The sequence below is a fragment of the Drosophila willistoni genome (genome assembly GCF_018902025.1).
Source record: "Drosophila willistoni isolate 14030-0811.24 chromosome XR unlocalized genomic scaffold, UCI_dwil_1.1 Seg143, whole genome shotgun sequence".
Taxonomy (NCBI): Eukaryota; Metazoa; Arthropoda; class Insecta; order Diptera; family Drosophilidae; genus Drosophila; species Drosophila willistoni.
Window position 1 is genome coordinate 2,769,282 of NW_025814056.1, and position 22,052 is coordinate 2,791,333.

The 22,052-nt window shown below is 38.1% G+C and overlaps 2 protein-coding genes and 1 non-coding gene across 3 annotated transcripts; all 3 read left to right on the forward strand.

The window, feature by feature from the left end:
- Positions 1-318: 318 nt before the first annotated feature.
- LOC6646417 (cubilin homolog) lies at positions 319-17,264 on the forward strand. The gene is made up of 18 exons (XM_023178089.2): positions 319-888; positions 1,211-1,317; positions 1,403-3,330; positions 4,443-4,633; positions 4,696-5,033; positions 5,138-5,158; positions 5,224-5,345; positions 5,824-6,013; positions 6,092-7,421; positions 8,580-9,456; positions 10,182-10,339; positions 10,406-12,195; positions 13,051-15,412; positions 15,594-15,791; positions 15,852-15,993; positions 16,434-16,597; positions 16,652-16,940; positions 16,999-17,264. The coding sequence occupies exons 1-18, from the start codon at positions 319-321 to the stop codon at positions 17,223-17,225; spliced, it is 11,004 nt and encodes a 3,667-aa protein (XP_023033857.2). The 3' UTR covers positions 17,226-17,264.
- Trnat-agu lies at positions 12,647-12,720 on the forward strand. The gene has a single exon. It is a non-coding gene; the product is annotated as a tRNA-Thr (tRNA).
- Positions 17,265-17,614: 350 nt separating the features above from the next.
- On the forward strand, positions 17,615-20,744 carry LOC6646436 (U3 small nucleolar RNA-associated protein 4 homolog). The gene is made up of 3 exons (XM_002069157.4): positions 17,615-17,838; positions 17,902-19,738; positions 20,521-20,744. Exons 1-3 carry the CDS (start codon positions 17,702-17,704, stop codon positions 20,638-20,640), a joined length of 2,094 nt encoding a protein of 697 aa, XP_002069193.1. The 5' UTR covers positions 17,615-17,701; the 3' UTR covers positions 20,641-20,744.
- Positions 20,745-22,052: the final 1,308 nt, after the last annotated feature.

Consider the following 22,052-nt stretch of genomic DNA (forward strand, 5'->3'; position numbering starts at 1 on the left):
AGGGTATTTAGATAAAGGCAATTCTAAATTTGCTTAAAGTGAAGCATTTTCCACCAAATTCAATGATAGATAACACAGTTTGAGGAACAACTCAAAATCATTGGTCATCATTATTGCATACGCCCCTTCTTTTTGTAATCATTTTTTGGTGTATATACAAAATACAAGTACCAAGCAGCTCTGGATTCAGTGTACGTTCGGATATCTTCCTATAAAGTTTAATAGAGAACGAATATTTAACTCTCTGATCCAAAAAAAAAAAGGATCTAAAGATAGAAGTATCTTTGTGTTGTGATTGAATAGAAAAAATGTGTAAATATGTTTAGTACGCCCAGTTTACGTGAATTATGCCTTTGCCTCTTCATATTCCTTATTCATTCATCCATTTACGTTTATGGAGCTAAGGAAAATTATAAAAATCGTGGCCAAATCATTGGCCAACATAATGGCAATTTGCTGCTCGAAACAGCCAACGATCGGAATATAACTGTTCGCCTAATGGGCGATGCAGCCACAATTCTAGTGAATGATGTGGATATTATGGAAATATTTCGACGACGACAGCGTGCAATTGCAGCCCTTAAGGCAAATGAGCGACGAGAACCGTTATCCTTGGAGCCAATAAAAGGACAATTTCGTATAACTAATCGCAATTTGGTTAAATTGGAAAGACGTTTGAATAGATTATCAAACGGCACGAAACGAAATGGTGTTAGCCAAAGGTTGTTACGAAAACAAAAACAACGTCTTCAACGAATCGAAGACTCTATACAGAATGTGCAAAAGAGTCTTGTCAAAGATGAGTGCAAATCCAATCCGTGTAAAAATGGTGGAATTTGTTATGATGCTTACGAGGCATTTCATTGCGAATGTCCAGCCGGTTGGCAAGTAAGTGCGCACATTGGGTAGCTGAAGGGGCGTCTCTGTCCAATGAGTGTGAGAGCAAGAGAGAGAGACAGAGGGATATCAGATCGGGGGCGTAATCAGTAATCGTTTAATAGCCTTTGAATCTATCCACATTGGTCAATCTGTTTCAATTTTCTTAAAGACATGAAATCAAAGATTGTTGGGTATATTCAGTTTGGTCTCAAACAAACACAATATAATGCAATTAAAGTGGGGTTGTGATCGTGCTAGAGTATGTCATAAAAAATGCTGAAAAATTTGTTTTCTAAACTTTTCCCTCCCACTTTCACTAAATTCTTAACAGGGACCCACATGTGAAGATGATGTCAATGAATGCTTCGATTTAGCTGGCACCGATCTGGCAGCATGCCAGAATAATGCTCAATGCATTAACACTCCGGGCAGTTACCGGTAAGTAGTAGCACAGTTTTCCCTTCCTAACCACTGTGGATTTAATAATCTGTTTATCTCTTACTGGTTCTTTGTCTATTTCTAGATGCGTTTGTCGCAATGGCTTTACGGGAACGCATTGCCGTCTGCGTCATAATGCTTGTCTTGCCGAACAGTCAAAGGAGCTGTGCGGTGATCATGGGACATGCATTCATTCGAATGCAAATGCTGATGGCTTTGTATGCATCTGTGATCAGGGCTGGACATGGGCAAATACGAATGCAACTGTACCGAATTCAAATCCATGCACCAAAGATGTGGATGAATGTCGTCCGGATATCAATCCATGTCATAGAGATTGCATCAATTTGCCTGGCTCATATCGATGTGGCCCATGTCCGCCGGGCTATACGGGTGATGGCAAAAATTGTCGTGACATCAATGAGTGTGCGCCAGGCGAGGGATCGGGCGAGGAGAATGGTGGTTGTAGTCTTCAACCTCGTGTGGCGTGCATCAATACGGAGGGCTCGTATCGTTGCGGACGCTGTCCTCCTGGCTGGAATGGAGATGGACGCACTTGCAAGGCAGCCGATTCGAATACGTGCAATGGCGAACAAATTTGCCATACGCAAGCCACTTGCGAAATGATCTCACAGACGATGGTCTGCAGTTGCCGCGAAGGTTTCTACGGACATGGTTATGGGCCGAATGGTTGTACCGAGGATTCCGATCGCCAGCCCTGCCAAGAGCATTTGTGTCAAAATAATGGCACATGTGTATTAAATGGCGGGCGTGGCACTAGCTGCATATGCCAGCCCGGCTATACGGGTGCCCTGTGCAATCAGTCAGATGCCTGTCATCCAAATCCTTGCCGAAATAAGGGTACTTGTCGACTAATATTGCCCAATGACTTCACTTGCAATTGTCCGCATGGGTATACCGATAAGAAATGTTCAAGTTTGCGTTTCTATTGCGGATCGACGGTGCGAGCAGCCAGAGGAACTTTACGGTTTCCCCCCAATAACGAGGAGAGTACCTATCAGCCGGATGAGCGCTGTCCGTTCATAATACGCACTACGCCTGGTTCGGTGCTGAATGTGACCTTTAATCAATTCGATTTACAAAATTCGACAAATTGCAAATCAGATTTTCTGCAATTGCATGATGGCGGTTCTCTGGCTGCCCGGCGTATAGGCACCTATTGTGGTTCCACATTGCCCGAAGGTAATGGAACAATCATTGCGACGCATGGACAAATATTTTTCTGGTTCCTATCGGACAAGCGGATAGAAGGACGTGGCTTTAATCTAACCTGGTCGTCACAGCCATTGAGTTGTGGTGGTGAGATAACAATACCAACAATAACGCAAAATCAAAGCGGCATTATACGATCGCCGGGCTATCCGGGTAAAGCTCCTCCACGTGCCGACTGTCGTTGGCTAATAACAGCTCCATTTGGTACTCGCCTGGTATTACGTTTCTTTGACATTACCCTCGGGGGTAATCGGAATACCAATTGTAGCCAGGATTCGCTCATTATCCATGACGCAGATCGTCAAATATTTGTGGCCTGTAATTCAATTCAACCATCACCATTGTACAGCTCGTCGAATAAATTACGTTTGGATTTCCATACGGATGCCCATTATTCAGATAGTTCATTTCAACTGCACTATGAAGCGGTGCCCGGTGTACCTGGTTGTGGTGGCATCTATACGGAGCCAACTGGTCGGATAAGTAGCCTAAGGAATTCAGAAATTTGCCTATATCTCATTCAACAACCATCGGGCACACAAATCCAATTAAACTTTCTGCAAATAAATCTGCCCCGTGTCCCAATGTGTCAGTTACGAAAAATTGAAATATTTGATGGTCGCACAGATACGGATCCGCTGCTAAAACGTTTTTGCGAGAAACCATTAGCAAGTGAACTAGAGCCAATAATATCAACTGGCGAAGTTGTTCTCATTCGAGTGGAAAATAATTTGGGGGGATTGTTACGTAACAGAGGCTTTGAATTAACCTACACCCGAGGTAAGTTAATTTATATAAATAACTTTATCCACAATGCCACCAAATCTATACATGCCGAATTTGATGTCTGTGGCTAGTATAGTTTTTGAGAAAACCAATTTTGTTTAAATTGCGGGGAGTGGCAAAATTAGAAACAAACATCATCATACTACACGAGTCCATGAAACAAATTTGGCTTTTACAGTCTCCAAGATATACGGACAGACGGATGGACGGACATACGGTTGAGGCTAGATAGACTCGGCCGTTGATGCTGATCAAGAATATATTTACTTATATTGCCTGAATGATTAAATGGGATCTTTGTGAATGTAATCTACTTGTCGTACTTAAAAAACTAACAATTGCAATATTCAAATATATTTACACTTAATTATATATTTATTTGGATGTGCCAGAAGTTATTTTGAAAAACACACAATTCCAATTGATTTCCATTTTTGTGGACAAAAAATAGTAAAAAAAAAGAAAAAAGGATAAACAAATGCATGGATTTTTATTGCAACATTTAATATACAGGATACAACAACAACTTTGGCCAGTCGACTCTTCATTTGATATTTTCAGTTGAAATACAATTCTTGACAGACTTTAGAGAACTAATCTGTTTACCAGAAAACCATTTTTTGGCCTTATTCAATTTGAATCATGGTGATTCATGATTGTTTTCTTTTGTCGAAAACTGGGAATGGAATTCTGCGGTCAATATTTTATATTATATAAAATCACTTTAAAATCCATAATGCTTTAATTTGAATATTTCCTAAAAGAATGCTAAATATATGTACTTACATTTATAGGCATGTATCCATCCCCCTTACCTAATCAATCGTATTAGGCGATATCTTTTGTTGATGATGCTCAATAGTCTTTAATTATCAAGATTGTTTTCCCCCGTTGCCATTATCTTTAGAAAAATGATTTATTCAAAACATTACGATGATACCGTGTAAGAAGTTTTCAATATAAAAACATTAATTTCTCAGTTCAATAATTGGTAAAAATCGAAAAATTTAAATCGATTAATACACAAATGATGCTATTTTCCCTACTACTTAAACCTAAGTCTAAATAATAATATGAGCTTTCAAATGCCTTTTCTATCATTTCAGTTTGCAATTATAATATCAGAGATTCTAATCCTGGTATTATACAAACACCAAATTATCCTGGCGCATTTTTCAGTGGTTTAACCTGCACCTTCCTCATACAGGGACCAATTCATACGGCAATCGAATTAAAAATCACTGATTTATCTTTTAGCCTCACTGATTCTGTTACATCAGATAATAATTATTTGGATGTAAGTACCAATTTTAGCAACTTATAAACGTATAATACAATCGTTATATATGGTTCTAACAGATCTATTTGACACGTGATGAAAAGCGACGATACAACAAAACAATGAGAAATACCATCGTTGTAACCAAATTGAATGAGGCTCGTGTAATATTTCATGGTTCTGGTACGGGACGTGACATTGGCCGGGGCTTTCGTATTGAATATAGTTTTACACACACAATTTGTGGTGGCATCGTAGCACAACCTGTAGAACACAAAATTCAATTTATAAGCGATCACTTTTGTCAATGGATAATTGAGATTCCAGGTAGAAAACTTGTACAGATGTCCAGTTCGGCGAGTGCGTCTATCATGGTGTTTGATAATAGCACTAGTAGAGAGGGATACCTTTTGGTCAGGTAAGTGTCATATGATCTGTTGATTTCTATGTGTAGATTTCTTCCCATATATTTGACGATTTGTTACACTCATTACCCATTTTTTGTTTCCTTACAATATGTAGCAAAAATGAAGTCAGGAATCGGTACGTAACAATTATTGTTTAATTTACATTATTGTGGTTACTTAATGTCATTAATTTTTTGTTAGTGTAATTTCTATACCTCAGACATTTGTACTTAATGAACATTTTGATGCAAATATACTGACAATCAACTGGAAGGCAAGCACGATGGCAATAGTTGGATTAGCAGTGCAACCAGCAACTGAAGGTAATCCTAATCGTAAGTCCCAGAGGGCCTAGTTGATTTCGGTCATGCAGGGATATTTTCCTATCTGATGATACAATCATAACCATTTCATAACCATTGTCAAAGATCAAATTTTATGATGCTCTTAATGCTTGAAAAATTACGAAACTATTTTTTAAGAATTACTGTTTTTGGGCGATCGTTAGTAGAGCTAAATGTATGATATAGTGATTCAATTTACCTGACTAAACATATGTATATAAGCCTGAAAAAGAAGTATATGACATCGTCTTGTCCTGCTGATCCAAATTATATAGACTTTATATTGTTGAATATGTATTTTTCTATGTGTTTCACACTTTTAGCCAAAACCAATTTACCCTTTTTCCAAGGGCATCAAATTATGAGAAACTGTTGACTTAAATTGTCACTTTAGGCTCGGCCAAGATCTTCTTTTCAGTATTATTTAATTTTAATGGAATTTCAATATTAATTTCAGTTTGTGGAGGCACATACACCCATCGCTATGGCATAATCAAGTCACCAAATTGGCCACGACCTTATGGTTCAGAGGAAGAATGTATATGGCTAATTCGGGCACCTTTGGGATATCGTATTGAGCTTATTGTAAATAATTTTACCCTGGAAAGGGTATTGGATCAATGTCATACAGATTATCTGGAAGTTAGGTAATAGTTTTAAGTTTAATTTGAATCACCATTTGGCTATTTTAATGTCTGTTCTCATTTCGTTCGCCGTTTTTGTAGGAATGGAGATATGATTTTGTCGCCACTTATAGGACGATATTGTGGCACTAACATTCCATCGCGTATCCCGTCATTTGGCAATGCTTTATATGTTCGATTCAAATCAGATGATTCTGTCGAAATGGACGGATTCCATATGAATTGGCAATTTGTTGAATCCGGTTGCGGCGGAAAACTTAACAGCCCAGAGGGATCAATCCATTCACCGCACTCGGGTCTTGAAACTAGCGGTGCGGTGGCTTGCGACTGGCAAATTGTGGTGGCCCAGGGTTCTACAATTACGATACGTTTACAGAGCTCCGACCTTGGTGTATGTGGTGGTCAGCTTATAATTTATGATGGTCCCACCACTCAGAATCGTCCGATGCGTTTAAAATGTACTCGAGAATTCTCAAAACCCAATATTGACATTACCATACGCTCCTCAACGAATCGTGTCCTAGTGCGGTATGATGTGAGCAACGATGAACCGGATGGCATTAGTTTCACATTAGATTATGTCACCAATTGTAAAGTTCGTTTGGAACAAATGTTCGGAGCTATTGAGACACCGAATTTTCCTGAAAATTATCCGGAGAATTCGAATTGCGAGTGGGATTTACGAGCCGGCGATGGCAATAACCATATACAGTTGGCTTTCTCGCATCTTAAGTTGGATTGTGTCTATGATTTCACAATGCTTCAGGATATGCAAAATGATCAAATTCTTGGCCAACGGCGCTTATGCAATCATGACAAACAGGATGGTCCAATAACTAGCGAGGGAAATCGTTTCCTTTTGAGTTTCTCAAGTGATTTCTCTGATAGTAATCAGGGTTTTCATGCCGAATACAAACGAGTGGGCTGCGGCGAAAAATTGCAAGGCTATGGCGGACATCTCGAATCACCGAATGCTCCGTATGGTGTGGATTTGGATTGCTATTGGCAAATTAGCGTGCCGGAAGGTAAACGCATACGATTAGTTATAAATGAATTGCACATTGAAACGAACGAACAGGATTGTAGTCAAGATGCTCTAACCGTTGCCGTACCCATGATCAATGGCGGTCATAATTATTCATCCACCTCTGTATTACTACGGAGTTGTCAGATAGAAACCTCTACGCAGACATTCAAATCACCGGGCAACGAATTGAATGTGCATTTTCGTAGCAGTAAAACGAGAGCACGTAAATACTTTAAAGCCTCCTATGTTCAGTTGCCAGCATCTTGTGGTGGCTTATCAAGCAGTAGCAATGGCCTAATAACCAGTCCTGGTTTTCATGATCAGGAGGATGGTGATCCAATAAATATTAATGCTGCTGATCTGGAATGCGATTGGCAAATACAGGTAAGCTCGGAATAACTTTTTTATACCCTTGCAAAAAGGGTATATTAATTTTGGTCAAAAGTGTGCAACGCATAGAAGGAAGCATCTCCGACCATACAAAGTATATATATTCTTGATCAGCACGACGAGATGAGTTCAAATAGCCATGTCCGTCTGTCCGTCCGTCTGTCCGTCCGTCTGGATCCACGCAAACTCCTCCTAGACCGTTAAAGCTACACAGCTGAAATTTTGCATGTAGGCTTGTATATACTGCAGGCGTTGTATATCTCGGATTCAGCCGGATCGGATCACTATATCATATAGCTCCCATACAAATGGCAAAGTCACGAACAGTGACTTTTCTCAATAACTTCGTTATTTTCTTAGCTATTGTCGTAAAATTTAATATTGGTGAGTTCATTATACCTATAAACAACTGTGCCAAATTTGATCAAGATCAGGTCACTATATCATATAGCTCCCATAGGAACGATCCTTCGAAAACAGTGACTTTTATCAATAACTTCGTTACTTTTAATGCGATTGCTTTCAAAAAATTTATTTGTCAGTTTTATATATCTGTCAATGACTGTGCCAAATTTGATAAAGATCGGGTAACTATATCATATAGCTCCCATAGGAACGATCGGAGGAAAACAGTGACTTTGATCAACATCTTCGTTCTTTCCTATGCTAAGATTGTAGGCCGTTCTTTCGCAATATTAGCCTTTTTAGATAAAACGTTTTTCTACTTTAATGGCTATAGGTAAGGAAAGAGTTACCAAAAAAGTTGCAAGGGTATACAAACTTTGACGCGGTCGAAGTTAGCCCCGGCCCTCTGGTTTCTTATACATATATACGAAATAAGTTTTAAGATTAACGAGTCACCAATGGGCAAAGGCAAAAGTAACATTTCCAAATAATTAACATTTCTTTCTAATGCCTAACAAAAGGTAGTTATTTTTATTTGGCATCTTCCATCTCTTTCTTTTACCTGTGTATAGTACAAAATAATAACTTTTTTGGTCTACATATTTGAGTTTTTGTTCAATTGATTCAATTGATGAAAGATTTCTCATCTGATGGTGGATTCGATTAGAACTTCAATTGGAATTATGATTATTTTATATGGTACAATTTTTCATTTTTAATTTCTTTTTATTTGTTGCTCCAATTTAGGTTCCGAATAGTTATGGCATTAGTCTACAATTTGAGTACTTTAATTTAACCGATTCGCCCAATTGTTCGGCTGCGTTTATTGAGCTGTCGAAACTGGATGCCGATGATAGTGAACATTTTCTGGAGCGAGCTTGCGGAGATGAGAAATTGCTAATACGTTTGGTCCATGGCAATAAGTTGCGAGTACGCTTTATAGTTAAAGCAAACAGTTTCGGAAGATTTGCCCTACGATATGAGCGGCAATGTGGTGGACCTTTACCATCCGGTGAGGGTTACATAAAATCTCGATTAGATGAGAACTGTCGATGGTTGCTCTCATCGCCGGAGGGTAGCAAATTGAGTTTAACCATTTTACAATTGGAATGTCCGGCGTGTGGTGTTACTAATTGCACTAATGGCCTTACCATATTGGATGACGATGATGAGGTGATGCTCAACTCATTTTGTAATACTCATCCGGTCAATTTGATTGTACGAGCGAATAATGTGGCCATCCTGGCGAAGGGTATTAATTTCTCTGGACGATATACAAATATTGCGAATACCTGCGGTGGTGAAATATTATCTGCACGTGGAACACTTACCACACCCAATTATCCGGACAGCTATCCTGAAAATGTTGAATGTGTTTGGTCAATTGCCGCGCATGCGGGTAATACAATTGAGTTGACATTCTCGCAGCTCGATATTGTTAAATCGGAGCATTGCAATGAAGATTTTCTCGAAATACGTGCTGGACTGCAGGGACAAATTCTAGGTCTTTATTGTGACAACAATATGCCTGATAGTCCACTTTATGTGAATTCATCAGTTTGGATTAAATTCCGTAGCATGCCGAAAAATACGGCCAAAGGTTTTATGCTTCGTTGGAATTACGGTAAGTGAGGGCATAAGAAGCTTAAGTGGTTGCCACAAGAGAATAAAGATGCATATTTATGACCATTCGACAGATATTAACAGAATGAATCACTTGTCCACTAATATATTAACTTAGGCTTTAAGCTGTTATACAATTTTCTATTTGGAACCGTTTTTATACACTTGATTGAAGAATCAGAAGAAGAAGTTATAAATATCGACGCAGATAAGGAGACGTTTCAATTCGTACTGTTCAATTCGTACTCACGTTCTTAATTTAGGATCTACTGGGTTGAACATTTGTATCTAAACTTCTTATTGCCAGATGTACGCCAAAATTGAAACATGGTCTAATCGGACAACTACAACATATTAAAGTATGTGTTCTAGCAACTAAAACATATTAAAGTATGTGTTTTAGTTGTCCGATCAGACCATTTTTCAATGGTTTAGCTCAAATAAAATAAAGATAGATAGTTCTTAAACATCATATCCTCCAGTTTTTATTAAACTGGATAAACAGAATGCATGTAGTAGTCTATTTAAATCTGCCGTTAGAAATAGAAATTGTAAGCCTGATGAAACAGAAAGAGACAGAATGATTGCAAGAGTTCATAGGCTTGAAAGTATAATGGTCAATAACTGCAAAACTATATATGTATACATACTTAAAAACTTTGTCACATCCGATCTTAGCTTCTTTTTTAAAAGTATTTTCTCTTCTTATCATCAATATTTAATTAGTGCACGAAAATGAGATAATAGAACAAACAAATGGAACAATCGAATCGCCGCCTACATTATCTGTAATTGGCGATTTCCAACCCTACAGTTGGCGCATCTTTGTGAAACGGAATATGTTAATAATAATGCAATTCGTGGAATATAACTTTGGTCTAATGGTAAACCCAAAAAACACACACAAACAATTGGTTGACTCACTTATGGCTTTGATCTTTTCATTCTAGTTATACGATGGCTATGATACAACAGCTTTGGGTGTCAATATAAATAGTTCACCTTGGCAATTTACATCGAGCAGTAATGTCCTTTATTTAAAGACCACCAATGCTGCGTTTAGTAGTTTTCGTGTAACATGGCATACAGTAAGCACTGAAGAAGTAGAAAATAATCGTACAATTAGCAATAATCTATGCCATGAGGAGTTGACTGTGAATAGTTTGGCAAGTGTTATGGTATCATCACCTGGCTATCCAAATGGCTATAAGACCAATATGAATTGTGAATGGATTTTTAAGGCTAAAAATAACTGGGAGCATGTTTATGTTGATATATTGAAAGCTCGTCTTGAGGATATAAGCGATTGCGGAGCGGATTACTTACAGATACAAAGTTCGAGTAATTTAAACGATTGGAATACAGAGTTACGAGTTTGCAATATTTTGGATAAATCGCCTATTCAACGAGTACATGGTACACCGAATCTACGATTGCAATTCGTGAGTGATGCCAGCATAAATGGTACAGGTTTTGTTGCCCGTGTCCGAACGAAATGTGGTTCAAATATGACTGGACCAGTGGGCACTATTGCTTCTTCAATGCTTACTACCAATTGTGACTGGCATATAGAAGTAAATGCAGGACGAAAAATTGATATAACCATACAGTATGCCAAAATCAATATGAATAATATAACTTGCCCATCATATGGACTGATCTATGATGGCTTGGACAATGCCGCCCCATTGATGGTCAACGGGAAATTCTGTAATCGACATGATTTTGCTACTGAAAATTATCGCACTAGCGGATCACATGTTTTCATTAAGTATGTGATTGGTAAGACCTTAGTTCAAGTTCCGTTCAGTAATTGGACACTCACATATCGAGAATTCAATGAATGCAATGGTGAAATTCAACTAACTGAATTGGCAAATACCTATAACATAAGTACACCCGGTTATCCCTACTATCCGCATCCGCATGCCGATTGTACATGGCTGGTGATTGGGCCCTCTGGTGAAACTATTTCTGCAACTTTTGTCGATCGTTTCGATCTGAGTGTACGTCACTGTGAGGAGGAGTTTGTTGAAATCTACGATGGCTCCACCCAAATGGCAAATCGTCTACATAAGAGTTGTATACGGCCCAAGACGACAATACGTAGCACGAGCAATCTTCTGCTAATACATTATCAAACCAATCTGATCGAACCACGCAGTGGTTTTCGTTTAAATATTTCGTTAAGTAAGTGCGGTGGGGTCTATACCAGATACTCTGATTCCATAAGCTCAGAGAACTACCCAGCTATGGGTGCCTATCCAAAAAATACTGTGTGTACCTATACCATAAAGTTGGCAATTCGTATGTCTATACAATTAAATATTACGGATTTGCATTTGCCATTCAATAATCAGGAGCAGGATCCAACTAGAATGGACTCCATTGAAATTATTGATCTCATGGATATGGATAGAGTTCTCAATGTACTCTATGGTAACACGACAACGCCCCTTCTTCTACCACTCTATACAAATGAGGTGGCCATTCGGTTTAGGAGTGTGAAAAATGTGAACAATTATCGCGGCTTCAAACTCACCTATGAACGTGTATTCGAATATTGTTCCCGAGAAGTGAATGCACCATCTGGAAATTTGAATATACCATTCCAACAGGTATCATTTGGCAATCGAGCCTGTCGCTGGCGTATTACCGTACCCAAGGGACAGCGAGTTCGTTTGGAACTTACGAATCTTGGTGATATACAGGAAGTTAGACAAAATGTAACAAGTATCAGGTAAGTGAATCCATCAACGTCGCAGCAGGGGCGGAACCTATGGGTTTAAGAGCAAAAATAGATTTCAATATCATTAATGTGACTTCGTTAGGTATAACATTTGGCTTATTGAGATGAAAATTATGTTTAAAGGAATCAAAATTTCTTACATTCGATTATGAAGAATAATTTCTGAACTCTCCCTTGTAAACTTGGCTAAGGACAGGCCAGGCCTTTTTTATTTTTGTATGCGATTTTTAACAACATGCCCTTAAATAAGTTTTTTAATTTTTTTTTTTATATGTTTTTATATACGTTAATAAGTTAAAAATGGTTTTGACAGGCATTATTTTTTTTTTCCAAAAATGCTCAGAAATATTCTGAGAAATGTTTTTCAACTTAAATGAATATAATTATCGATCTATAAAAAAATACGATACAAGTTTTTTAGTTTCCCATTGTCTAATAACTGGGCGCCGTGGCTTAGTTGGTTAAAGCGCCTGTCTAGTAAACAGGAGATCGTGAGTTCGAATCTCGCCGGGGCCTATGATGATTTCAGCAGCTAATTTTTTTTTTTGTTTTTTGTTTTGGGACATATTTACAAAATGTATGAGGACATATTGGAAATTAATACATTTTGACCACGCAGATCAATTAATTATAGTTCGAATTTCAAACTAATTTGGTTTTTGTAGCCTAACAATTGGAGAAATGTCATGGAAAAACTCTTGTATGTAGTCATTGGTTTTTTTTTTAATGAGTTTTTTCCACTTGATCATCTAGTAATTAGATAAACCCTTAAATGTCTGCTACTCTTTAAAATTTATGTTAAGAACACAAGCTAAATAATAATTTCAATTTAAAAACATTTTACAGACCTCCCATTGGACTTGATATATATAATCGTTTTCCCCAACCGACATTTTCATTCTACAACGATGAATGGCGAAGATCCGATATAACTAAATTCAATTTAATTGGATACAATGGCAGCGGTATTATTGAGTCAACAGATAATTACATGCTTGTCGCAATATTAGTATATAAACTGAATTTGGCTACAACCACACTCAAGGCCAAATATAGCTCTGAACAGGCATCACGCTGTCCGCCGGATATAGGAGATAGGGCCTCTGGAGCGGTGTCTGTTGAAAGTTTAAGCAGTTTAACCAATTATTTTTGCGTAATTAATTTTGTGGGTTCGATCGATGAGACAATTGTGTTTAAGATCGAAGAATATCAATTCAAAACTAGAAGAGGTTTTATGGCTGTAACATTTAAAGATAACAATAATGCCTGGTTCACAAAGAAATTGTCGGCAAATGTGACAAATAGTTTTGTCTCTCTAGCCACAATCTCTGGGGCTGTTCTATTACTTCAGAATTCTGATACACAATTACAACGTTTTCGGGCATCGTATAGACGCCACAAATGTGGCGGTGTCATCCGCATGGAGGAGTCCATAATTCTGGACTTTCCACGTGAAAATGGCCTAGATGATGATGATTATGGGGAAGTGGAATGTGCTTGGTTATTGACAAATAGCATGGGATATGAGTTATTTGGTAATATTAGTCTTAGCGATAGTTGTGATAGAGAATATTTGGTAATCTTTAGCGGAATGTTAGAGGTGGCTCGTCTTTGTCGTGGTATGGCACAGTTTAATACAACCCTATTACAAAAATCAACATCAAGGGTTATATATCATTCATCACAATATCGATCCGGTGGTGGTAATGGTCGTCCTGGTCCTCGTACGCAATTTACAATACAAGCTCGACGGGCGACAGCCGCGAGAATGGTATATGTCGGTCAAAGGGGTTCGCCGATGATTGAAATAAATTCCACAAATTATAGGAATAATATGGAATTAAGTTGGGATTATCAGACAAGTGAGGGTGTGTTTTTAGTTTTAGAATTTCATGGGCGCTTCTTTATAGAATCCTCACCCAATTGCACTCACGATCAATTGCAGGTATTGGGCTATAAAAATGGCTTGTGGCAAACGGAGAAAATATTTTGCGGTCGTGAATTGCCAGCGAATGTTGTGATAAATTCATCAAAAATTCGTGTCGTTTTCCGAACCAATGCAAATATAACCGGAGACGGTTTTGCCTTCACAGTAAAGAATACATGTAATACCATATTGAAGGCTACCGATCAATTACAGACCCTGACCAGTCCTCGTTGGCTGGCTTCAAGAGATCATAAATTGAATTGCAGTTACGAAATTTACACAGATACCCAAAAACAATTGGTGATCAATGTAAAGTCAAAAGGTCCAGACGGTTGGTCCAGTAACATGTGTAAATCATCCTATTTCCAGGCGTTTAAAATGCCTGAAATGCCTTCTGATGGTATTCCTAGTGCAGCGAATGATGAAGAGCAGTTAATCGATCGTTTTTGTCCAAACTTTGAGGTGACTGGCTATAAGAAATTACGGCTCAATTACATATCGACCATGGTAAGAGGCTTCGAACTGCAATATCAATTGTGGGGATGCGGTGGCAATTTTTCACAACCTTTTGAGTTACGCTCACCGAAGGGTGAAACAGCTGGCTTATATGCCAATAATATGAACTGTGTTTGGCGTATCACAGCGCCCGCGAATCAGGCTATATTCATAGACTTTAAATATCTAGATTTGGAGAAGAGTAGAGAGTGTCACTTCGATGAATTATCCATTTACAAAGGCAGCTTAGCTATTGTAGAGCAACGAGTAGCTAGACTATGCGGCACTATTAATACTCCACCCACTATTATGGTGAACAGCAATCAGGCTATCATAGTGGTCCGTACAGATGAAAGCAATAGTGGACGTGGATTTTTGGCCAACGTACGTTTTACTACCAATTGTAATGAAGATTTGGCCCTGAGCGAGGGCAATGATCGTCTAAATTTAATGCGTCACTATCACATTAATAAGAGTGAGGACTTAATTTGTTATTTTCGGGCTAGCGTCCCACCAAAATATCGCATTGCGATTGAGCTGAAAACATTAAATTTTAATAATCAAGCATATTTAGAGGTAATTGATAGCAAACCAGATATCACTAGTTTGGGCAAATATTCGAATATCACTGGGATTCGGCCAAAATTCTTTAGTTCGTATCAAGATCTATCCATATTACTTAAATCGGGCAATCAAAGTAAATCGAGTAATATAAGTTTCGAGTTAATTCTACAAATGGAGCGTACAATGTGTGGAGATAATGATATTCAATTGAATTCAAATAAGGTAAGTGTAGAGGGTGGTCCAATATGAATCATTCTATTTTTGCGATGGAATTCCAAACACATATGTATGTACATATGTACATATATTCCATCCAATTCGATGATTCATTTTTGCGACACCCTGTATAAGAGATCGTTTGAAAGCATACAATATCTATCTCTTTCTTTTGGTCCCCGTTAAGAACTTTACAATCCGTTTGCCAAAAAGGGATGGAAATATATCGAGCATCCATGAAACTGTTGGTGGAGGCGGCATACACTGCACTTGGAATATTAAGTTTACGGAGGAAGTCGAAGTCCGTATCCGTTGGTTGAGAGTCAGAGAAGTCTCCCAAAAAACGGGCAAATGTGTGGATTATCTGCAAGTCTCAGGTTCTTTTGTATGTAGACAAAAAAACAAAAAAAAAAAATATTTTCTAAGCAAAATTATTATTCAATAGCCTAGCAAATATTATTGCGGTCAATTGAATGATACTTATGAAGTCATTGAGAAATATTCGTCCGATGATTTTAAATTGACATTCCACACTGATGATCTGGATGAGGACTCTGGCGTTGAATTTGAGGTCAGCGAGAGAGTTGGTAAGTAATCACTCTTGACATCTGTGTTCCCATATTTTATTATTATTTTTATTTATTACTTACATTAACACAATCGAAAACTTTTCATAAGAATTCGGTTCCAAATGTTTTCTTCTTTAGACCTTTAATTTGAGTTCTAAATATTTTAAGGCTTAAAATGCTTAATTTGTAAACGCGTACAAATTAATTAATTAATACAAACCTACGCCGAAATGTACAATACGCGCGAGACAGTATTAATAACTTTTTAGGGTATTCGAGAGGACCCCAGAATTACAACCAACTCCTAGTATTAGAGCAGGTCTCTCTAGCGAGCTACCCAACACTTTTTATAACGTTTTTTTCTCTTTTTAATATTTCACTAGTTATGATGTGTGGAAATATATAAGCTACACAATGCCTATTTTTAATTCCTATAAATAAACCTTGTCAATTTACAGCTTGCAATCGAACCTACACCGAATTAAGTAGCTACATCGTCTATAACAGAGAATATCCGATCTTTAATTGTACCGATTATATCCGAGTGCCCGATTCGTATACCTTAATGCTTAGAATTGTGGACGTTCAGTTTGTTTGGGGCGACAGTGCCAAATACTTTAACGTAAGATTTTTGCTTATCGATTGATTGCTTCAACTAATTATAATCGTCCTGCAGGTAACCGATCTCAAGGCTAACCATACACTTTTAAATATAACTAGCAGCGAATACACAGCCATAAACAAATTCACAACCACAAATGAATTGCTTTTGGAGATGACGTCTATTAGCAATATGCAAATGTTCTACTATGCTACTAACAAAAATTTGCCCAGTGGTTGTGGTGGCTATATTACATCGATTCGGGGAACTTTGGTGAATCCCCCTTATGACAATCGCAATCATTCTGTGTGCACCTGGATAGTAGCGCCTTTAGCAAATGTGGACATAACATTTGCCTTCTTGGGTAAGCTGAATCATTTATATACTTACATATGGTTATAACCAATTTATTTTTATATTAGAATTCGACATGGGCTCCGAAACTAACTGTCCATTGGATAATATAAAATTCTATGAGATATCGGTGGATGGCAGCGAAAAATTGCGGCAAACATTATGTGGACAAGGATATCCGGAATCATTTGCTATTACCAGCAATCATGTTAAAATTGTGGCCAAGAAGTCACCGAATTTTGACGGCACAGGTTTTCAAATAGAGTACTTACCAAAAAATGATTACGATTATTAATTAATTGTTTGGCTACACATTGTGTTTAGTTAAAAATAAATATTAATTTATGTGAAAACTTAAATTAAGTAATTTCGATTGTGATTTTTTTTCGAGGGCAAAAAGTTGATAGACCAAATGTTGGTTTTAAACACGTTGAAACTTCTGTCTTACTTAATATTTTTATTATTAATAAAGATCTTTCAGCGAATATCTTTATATCTTGTTTTACTTTAAATGCGCGCGCAGTTTTAATAAGCCGCAGTAGATGGCGCTAGTGTGGCCGTATGTAAAATGCTCATTTTGAGTAGAGCACTCACATTTTAATGAGCTGACGACAGTGGTGGAACCATCGATACTGAGTCAACATGTAAAAACATCGATACATCGATAGTTACATCGATGATTCCGCCACCTCTGTCACACGTGCGTAGTTTGTTGTTCTTTTTTGAGTTGATTTTGAAATAAGTTAGTTGATATTATAAGTTATCCAAAGCATGAAACCCGATTTCAAAGAGGCTCCACAAGAAGGAGGCAGGCAACAATTGCATAATGTGCGATTTTATACGATTAGGCCACGAGGAATTGATTGTATGGCATACAACAAGTCCGAGAAATCTCTGGCTGTCTGCCGGTAAGAGCAAGGATAACTAATTTATCCCGAAGAGATTGCCACTAATCAGTTTTAATCTTACAGAGAGGGATATTTCATTGAGCTGTGGAATCTGCAGCATACACCGTATTTGGATCGTGTGATCTATCTTCAAAGGAAGGCTCGAGTGGAGGATTTAGCCTGGTCGGGTAAACGTCTCTTTACTGTGAGTTTGCAGGGAAAGCTAATTGAATGGAACGTGGAAAAAGGAGAAGCAGTTGCAAAAATTTCGCCCACAGGAAATGCTATATGGTGTGTAGCTGTTAATCTAGCAGGCACTGATCTGGCTGTAGGAACGGAGGAGGGACATATTAACATCCTAAGCATAGAAAATAATGAGATCACCCACAAATCAATCTTTGTTAAGCAAAGAGGACGCGTCCTATGTTGTAAATTTGACAAATCTGGCAAGCGTCTGGTCACAGGCTGTGAGGGTTATGTGAAAATCTGGAATGTGGCGAAAGGAACTACCATACACACGATGACTCTATCGGACAAACAAGTGATTGTATGGTCAATACTAGTGCTAAGTGATAATACCATCATTACGGGGGATTCGGCTGGATTTGTGTCCGTATGGAACGGCCAGAATGGCACCCAGATCGAAAGGCAACAAGTGCTTGACAAGAATGTTTTTGCATTGGCCATTAATGAGGATGAGAATCGTTTGGCCTGCAGTGGTATGCAGCCACCGTTGATACGGATATTGAATAAAACTCAAATCAAGCGGGAGGATGCCACCTTTGACCGTTGGATTAAGTTTTTGCAGCGTGATCCCCATAAGCACTATGTCAAATCGTTGGCCATGATACCAAACGGTCGTATTGTCTCTGGCGGACAGGATGGTATACTGACCATATCCCCGAGTGAACGAATGCGCGGCTATGCGTGTCAACATGCCCCATTCTTGAAGGGATCCGTAGTCTCTGTGGCGGCAGCACAGAAGTTGGTCCTTCTCCGATATTCCAATAGTTTACACCTATGGCGCCTGGGCACGGCCAAACAGAAGGAAACGATTAAGCCTGGATTACGCATGAACACCCTGGCCATAGGACATACAGAGGATCTGCTTTTGGAGCAGCCACCACAAAAACTTGTACAATTAAATGTGCGTCAATATAAATTCTGTCGGGCCAGTGCCATTTCACCAGATGGCAAATGGATATGTTATTCCACTCATAAAGAGTTAAGATTATATCGCCTGCACACAGATATTTTATCAATTCAACGCAAATTTCAATCAACCACTAATAAACTCCACACGGATCATATAATTTTCTCTGCAGACAGCCAGCGTCTTGTGGTCCTTAATCAGAATCAGGCGAAATTCTTTGCTATAAGCGAAGATAATCTTACGTTTCTCTATCACGTGATGTTGGGACCGACAATTACAGCAAATGTTAATCATCTATTGCTCTCACCCTGCGGCAATTATTTGGTGGCAGCCAGTTCTGATAATGTGGTAGCAATATGGCAACATAAGGAGAACAGACATCCAAATTTCAAGCTGCTACTTACTCTGCCACGCCATCAGGCCGGCACCACAGCCCTGGCCATGCACGAGAATGAGCCCCGCTTGGTGGTGGCCTATGCCGATGGCCGTATTGTGGAATATGATTTACTCAATAGTTGCTTTACATGCGAATCGGAGGAATATCTAATAAACACAACACACTCGTTCGTCATCAAGGGAATCGTTTTGGATTCAAATAATCCAAATATGTTCATTGTATATAATGAATTATATATTTATTCAATGGAAAAGTATTCCAATAATGAGGACAATCATTTAGCCAAAAGCGCTAAACTAAGTAAGGAGAGTCGAGCGGTGGTTGCCAAAAAACCAATGAGTTTAAAGGTTAAATCCAAAATCTTGAGACACGTAAGTAACAAAAAAAGAAAAACACTTTCCGAAGGCAGTTTTTTTTACAAAACTAGAGGGCCGGGGCTGGGGCGATCGCGTCGAAGTTTGTATACCCTGGCAATTTTTTTTTTTTTTTTTTTTGTTTATTTTTCCTTACCCATTGTCAACGTTAATTCAAAATGTTTTTTATGTGAAAAATCTACAATCTTAGGCTGGAGCAAAATGGGGATCGTATGCTGGATAATATATTTATCCAATTTTATTTTGACAAATAATTTTTATGACAATCGCGTTAAAAGTGACAAAGTTTTTGATTGTTTTCGACCGATCGTTCGTATGGGAGCTATATGATGCAGTCATCCGACCTTGATCACAGTTGGTACAGTCATTATTTAGAAGATTCACTGTTCGTGACTTTGCCATTTGTTTGGGAGCAATATGATATAGTGGTCCGATCTGGCTGAATGCGGTCCGGTGCTCTGTAGCTTTAACGGTCTCGGAGTTTCCGTCGATCGAGACGGACATGGCTATACGACCTCGTCTCGTCGTGCTGATCCAGAATAAATACACGTTTTATAGTTTGATATGCTTTGTTCTATGCGTTTCGCACATCTGACCAAAATTAATATATCCTTTTTACAAGGGTAAATGTTGAATTTGTGTTAAAAAGCATAAGACGAAATGAGGGATAAAGATTGTAAGGGATCGATTTAAGACCTTTCTTTATGGTATAAACTTTATATAGATAACTCTTTAGGCTTTAACATTTTCTATTATATCTTTTTTTTCTTCTTTTACAGCACCTTGTCCATGTCGCTCGTCTCAACGCTAACGAACTTGTCAATGTCAGCATTCAGACAAGCAATCTATTGGCTTCATTGCCGCCACCATACGAAAGAAAGAAATTTGGAGCCTCCTAAAAGGCATAAAAGAAACAACGAAAAAAACTAATACTAGGAATAGTGTGCTGCCTCTTGTTACAAATACACAAAACAAAAATAAACAAAACAATACAAAAACCAAGAGAAAACTATTCTTTGCTCAGTCCTTGTTTGTTTCAAGGGTTGAGTAAGCAAAAACAAAAAAAAAAAAAAGGAAAATTTGTCAAAAATATTGCCAAAAATTTGTCTCTGTCAGCGGTGTCAGCGTTTGTATGTACGTATGGTCGTCTCTCTGTATGTCCGTCCGTCCATCTATCCATCCCGTCCTGATTCTACGTGGATTGTGCAACATTTCGTTTCGTTTTGTGTCGCCGGCATTTACTGTAATTGTTGTTGCTGTTGTTGTTGTTATTTTTTGGTTTTACACTGTCTAGCCAATGTCTAGACAAGTGCATACCACACAGACACACACATACACACACACACGCACGCAGCAGCACTACGTGGGAGTGGGCAATTTCGATGCACAATTCAACTTTTAGCTCAAAAACTCATTGCCCGGTTCAGGCCGACCGACATCGTCTCCGTCGTCGTCGTCGTTGTTTGTCGTCTCGTCGCTCTTTCTCTCCCATTCTAGTGGGTGTGGGTGTTGTGGCAGGCAATAGCACCAGAAAAAAACCAAACCAAACCAAACCAAAAGTATCCTGCAGCCATATTCAAATGCTATGAGTTTTTGAAATTACCTTATTTTTTGACATTAAATAGGTATGTTCACTATAAGAACAAATTTGGCCAATTGGCCGCCCAAAGACATAACATAACTGACTTAAGATATTCTTCTCGCATTTATAATTCTGAATCACAGTTCATTGTTTGTTAATACTTCAAATGTTCTTCTTTTAAAAGCGATTTGTCCGTCAGATCTAGTAGTATTTTTCTCCTATATTGTCAAAGTGGCGAAATTAATGATCTTCGAGTAGAATTCATCAGTCCATTTTTGGTCTGAAGGACACTTCCAGCAAATGGCATCCTTTGAGAAGCGTGAGGTTGGCCACTAAGCCTGGAGCTGGATACTTGGATACTTAATTATGGTAATCATGATAAAGAAATTTTAGTTGTAACACAAATCTCAAGAAAAAGAAAAGAAGTTTAATATTCTGTTTAATTAATTCATATTTTTGTTATTAATTCATAACTTTGTTTTAATAAATTCTAGCCACTAGTTTTGCAGAATTTTTATTTAATTTTGCCTATAGATCGATTAATATTTTAAAAAGAAAAGAGTATACCCCAATTCGGATTAAAACGATTCTCAAGTTTCATTATTTTTTCTTGCCATCTACATGGATGCAATTCCATGCATATATAGGAACGTAGTTCGGTTTTTTTTTTGTGTTTTTTGGTTTTTAGAGAATTTGCATGGAAATTTTTGGTTTTTGGTTGGGTTGTGG

What these genes read in the sequence shown, in the direction of transcription:
- LOC6646436 (XM_002069157.4), top strand. Translation starts at nt 17,702, where the DNA reads ATGAAACCCGATTTCAAAGAGGCTCCACAAGAAGGAGGCAGGCAACAA. An exon ending in AAATCTCTGGCTGTCTGCCG is followed by an intron (nt 17,839 to 17,901) that starts GTAAGAGCAAGG and finishes TTAATCTTACAG; the next exon opens with AGAGGGATATTTCATTGAGC. An exon ending in AATCCAAAATCTTGAGACAC is followed by an intron (nt 19,739 to 20,520) that starts GTAAGTAACAAA and finishes CTTCTTTTACAG; the next exon opens with CACCTTGTCCATGTCGCTCG.
- LOC6646417 (XM_023178089.2), top strand. Translation starts at nt 319, where the DNA reads ATGTTTAGTACGCCCAGTTTACGTGAATTATGCCTTTGCCTCTTCATA. An exon ending in TTCAATTGAATTCAAATAAG is followed by an intron (nt 15,413 to 15,593) that starts GTAAGTGTAGAG and finishes GTCCCCGTTAAG; the next exon opens with AACTTTACAATCCGTTTGCC. An exon ending in ACAGTGCCAAATACTTTAAC is followed by an intron (nt 16,598 to 16,651) that starts GTAAGATTTTTG and finishes ATCGTCCTGCAG; the next exon opens with GTAACCGATCTCAAGGCTAA.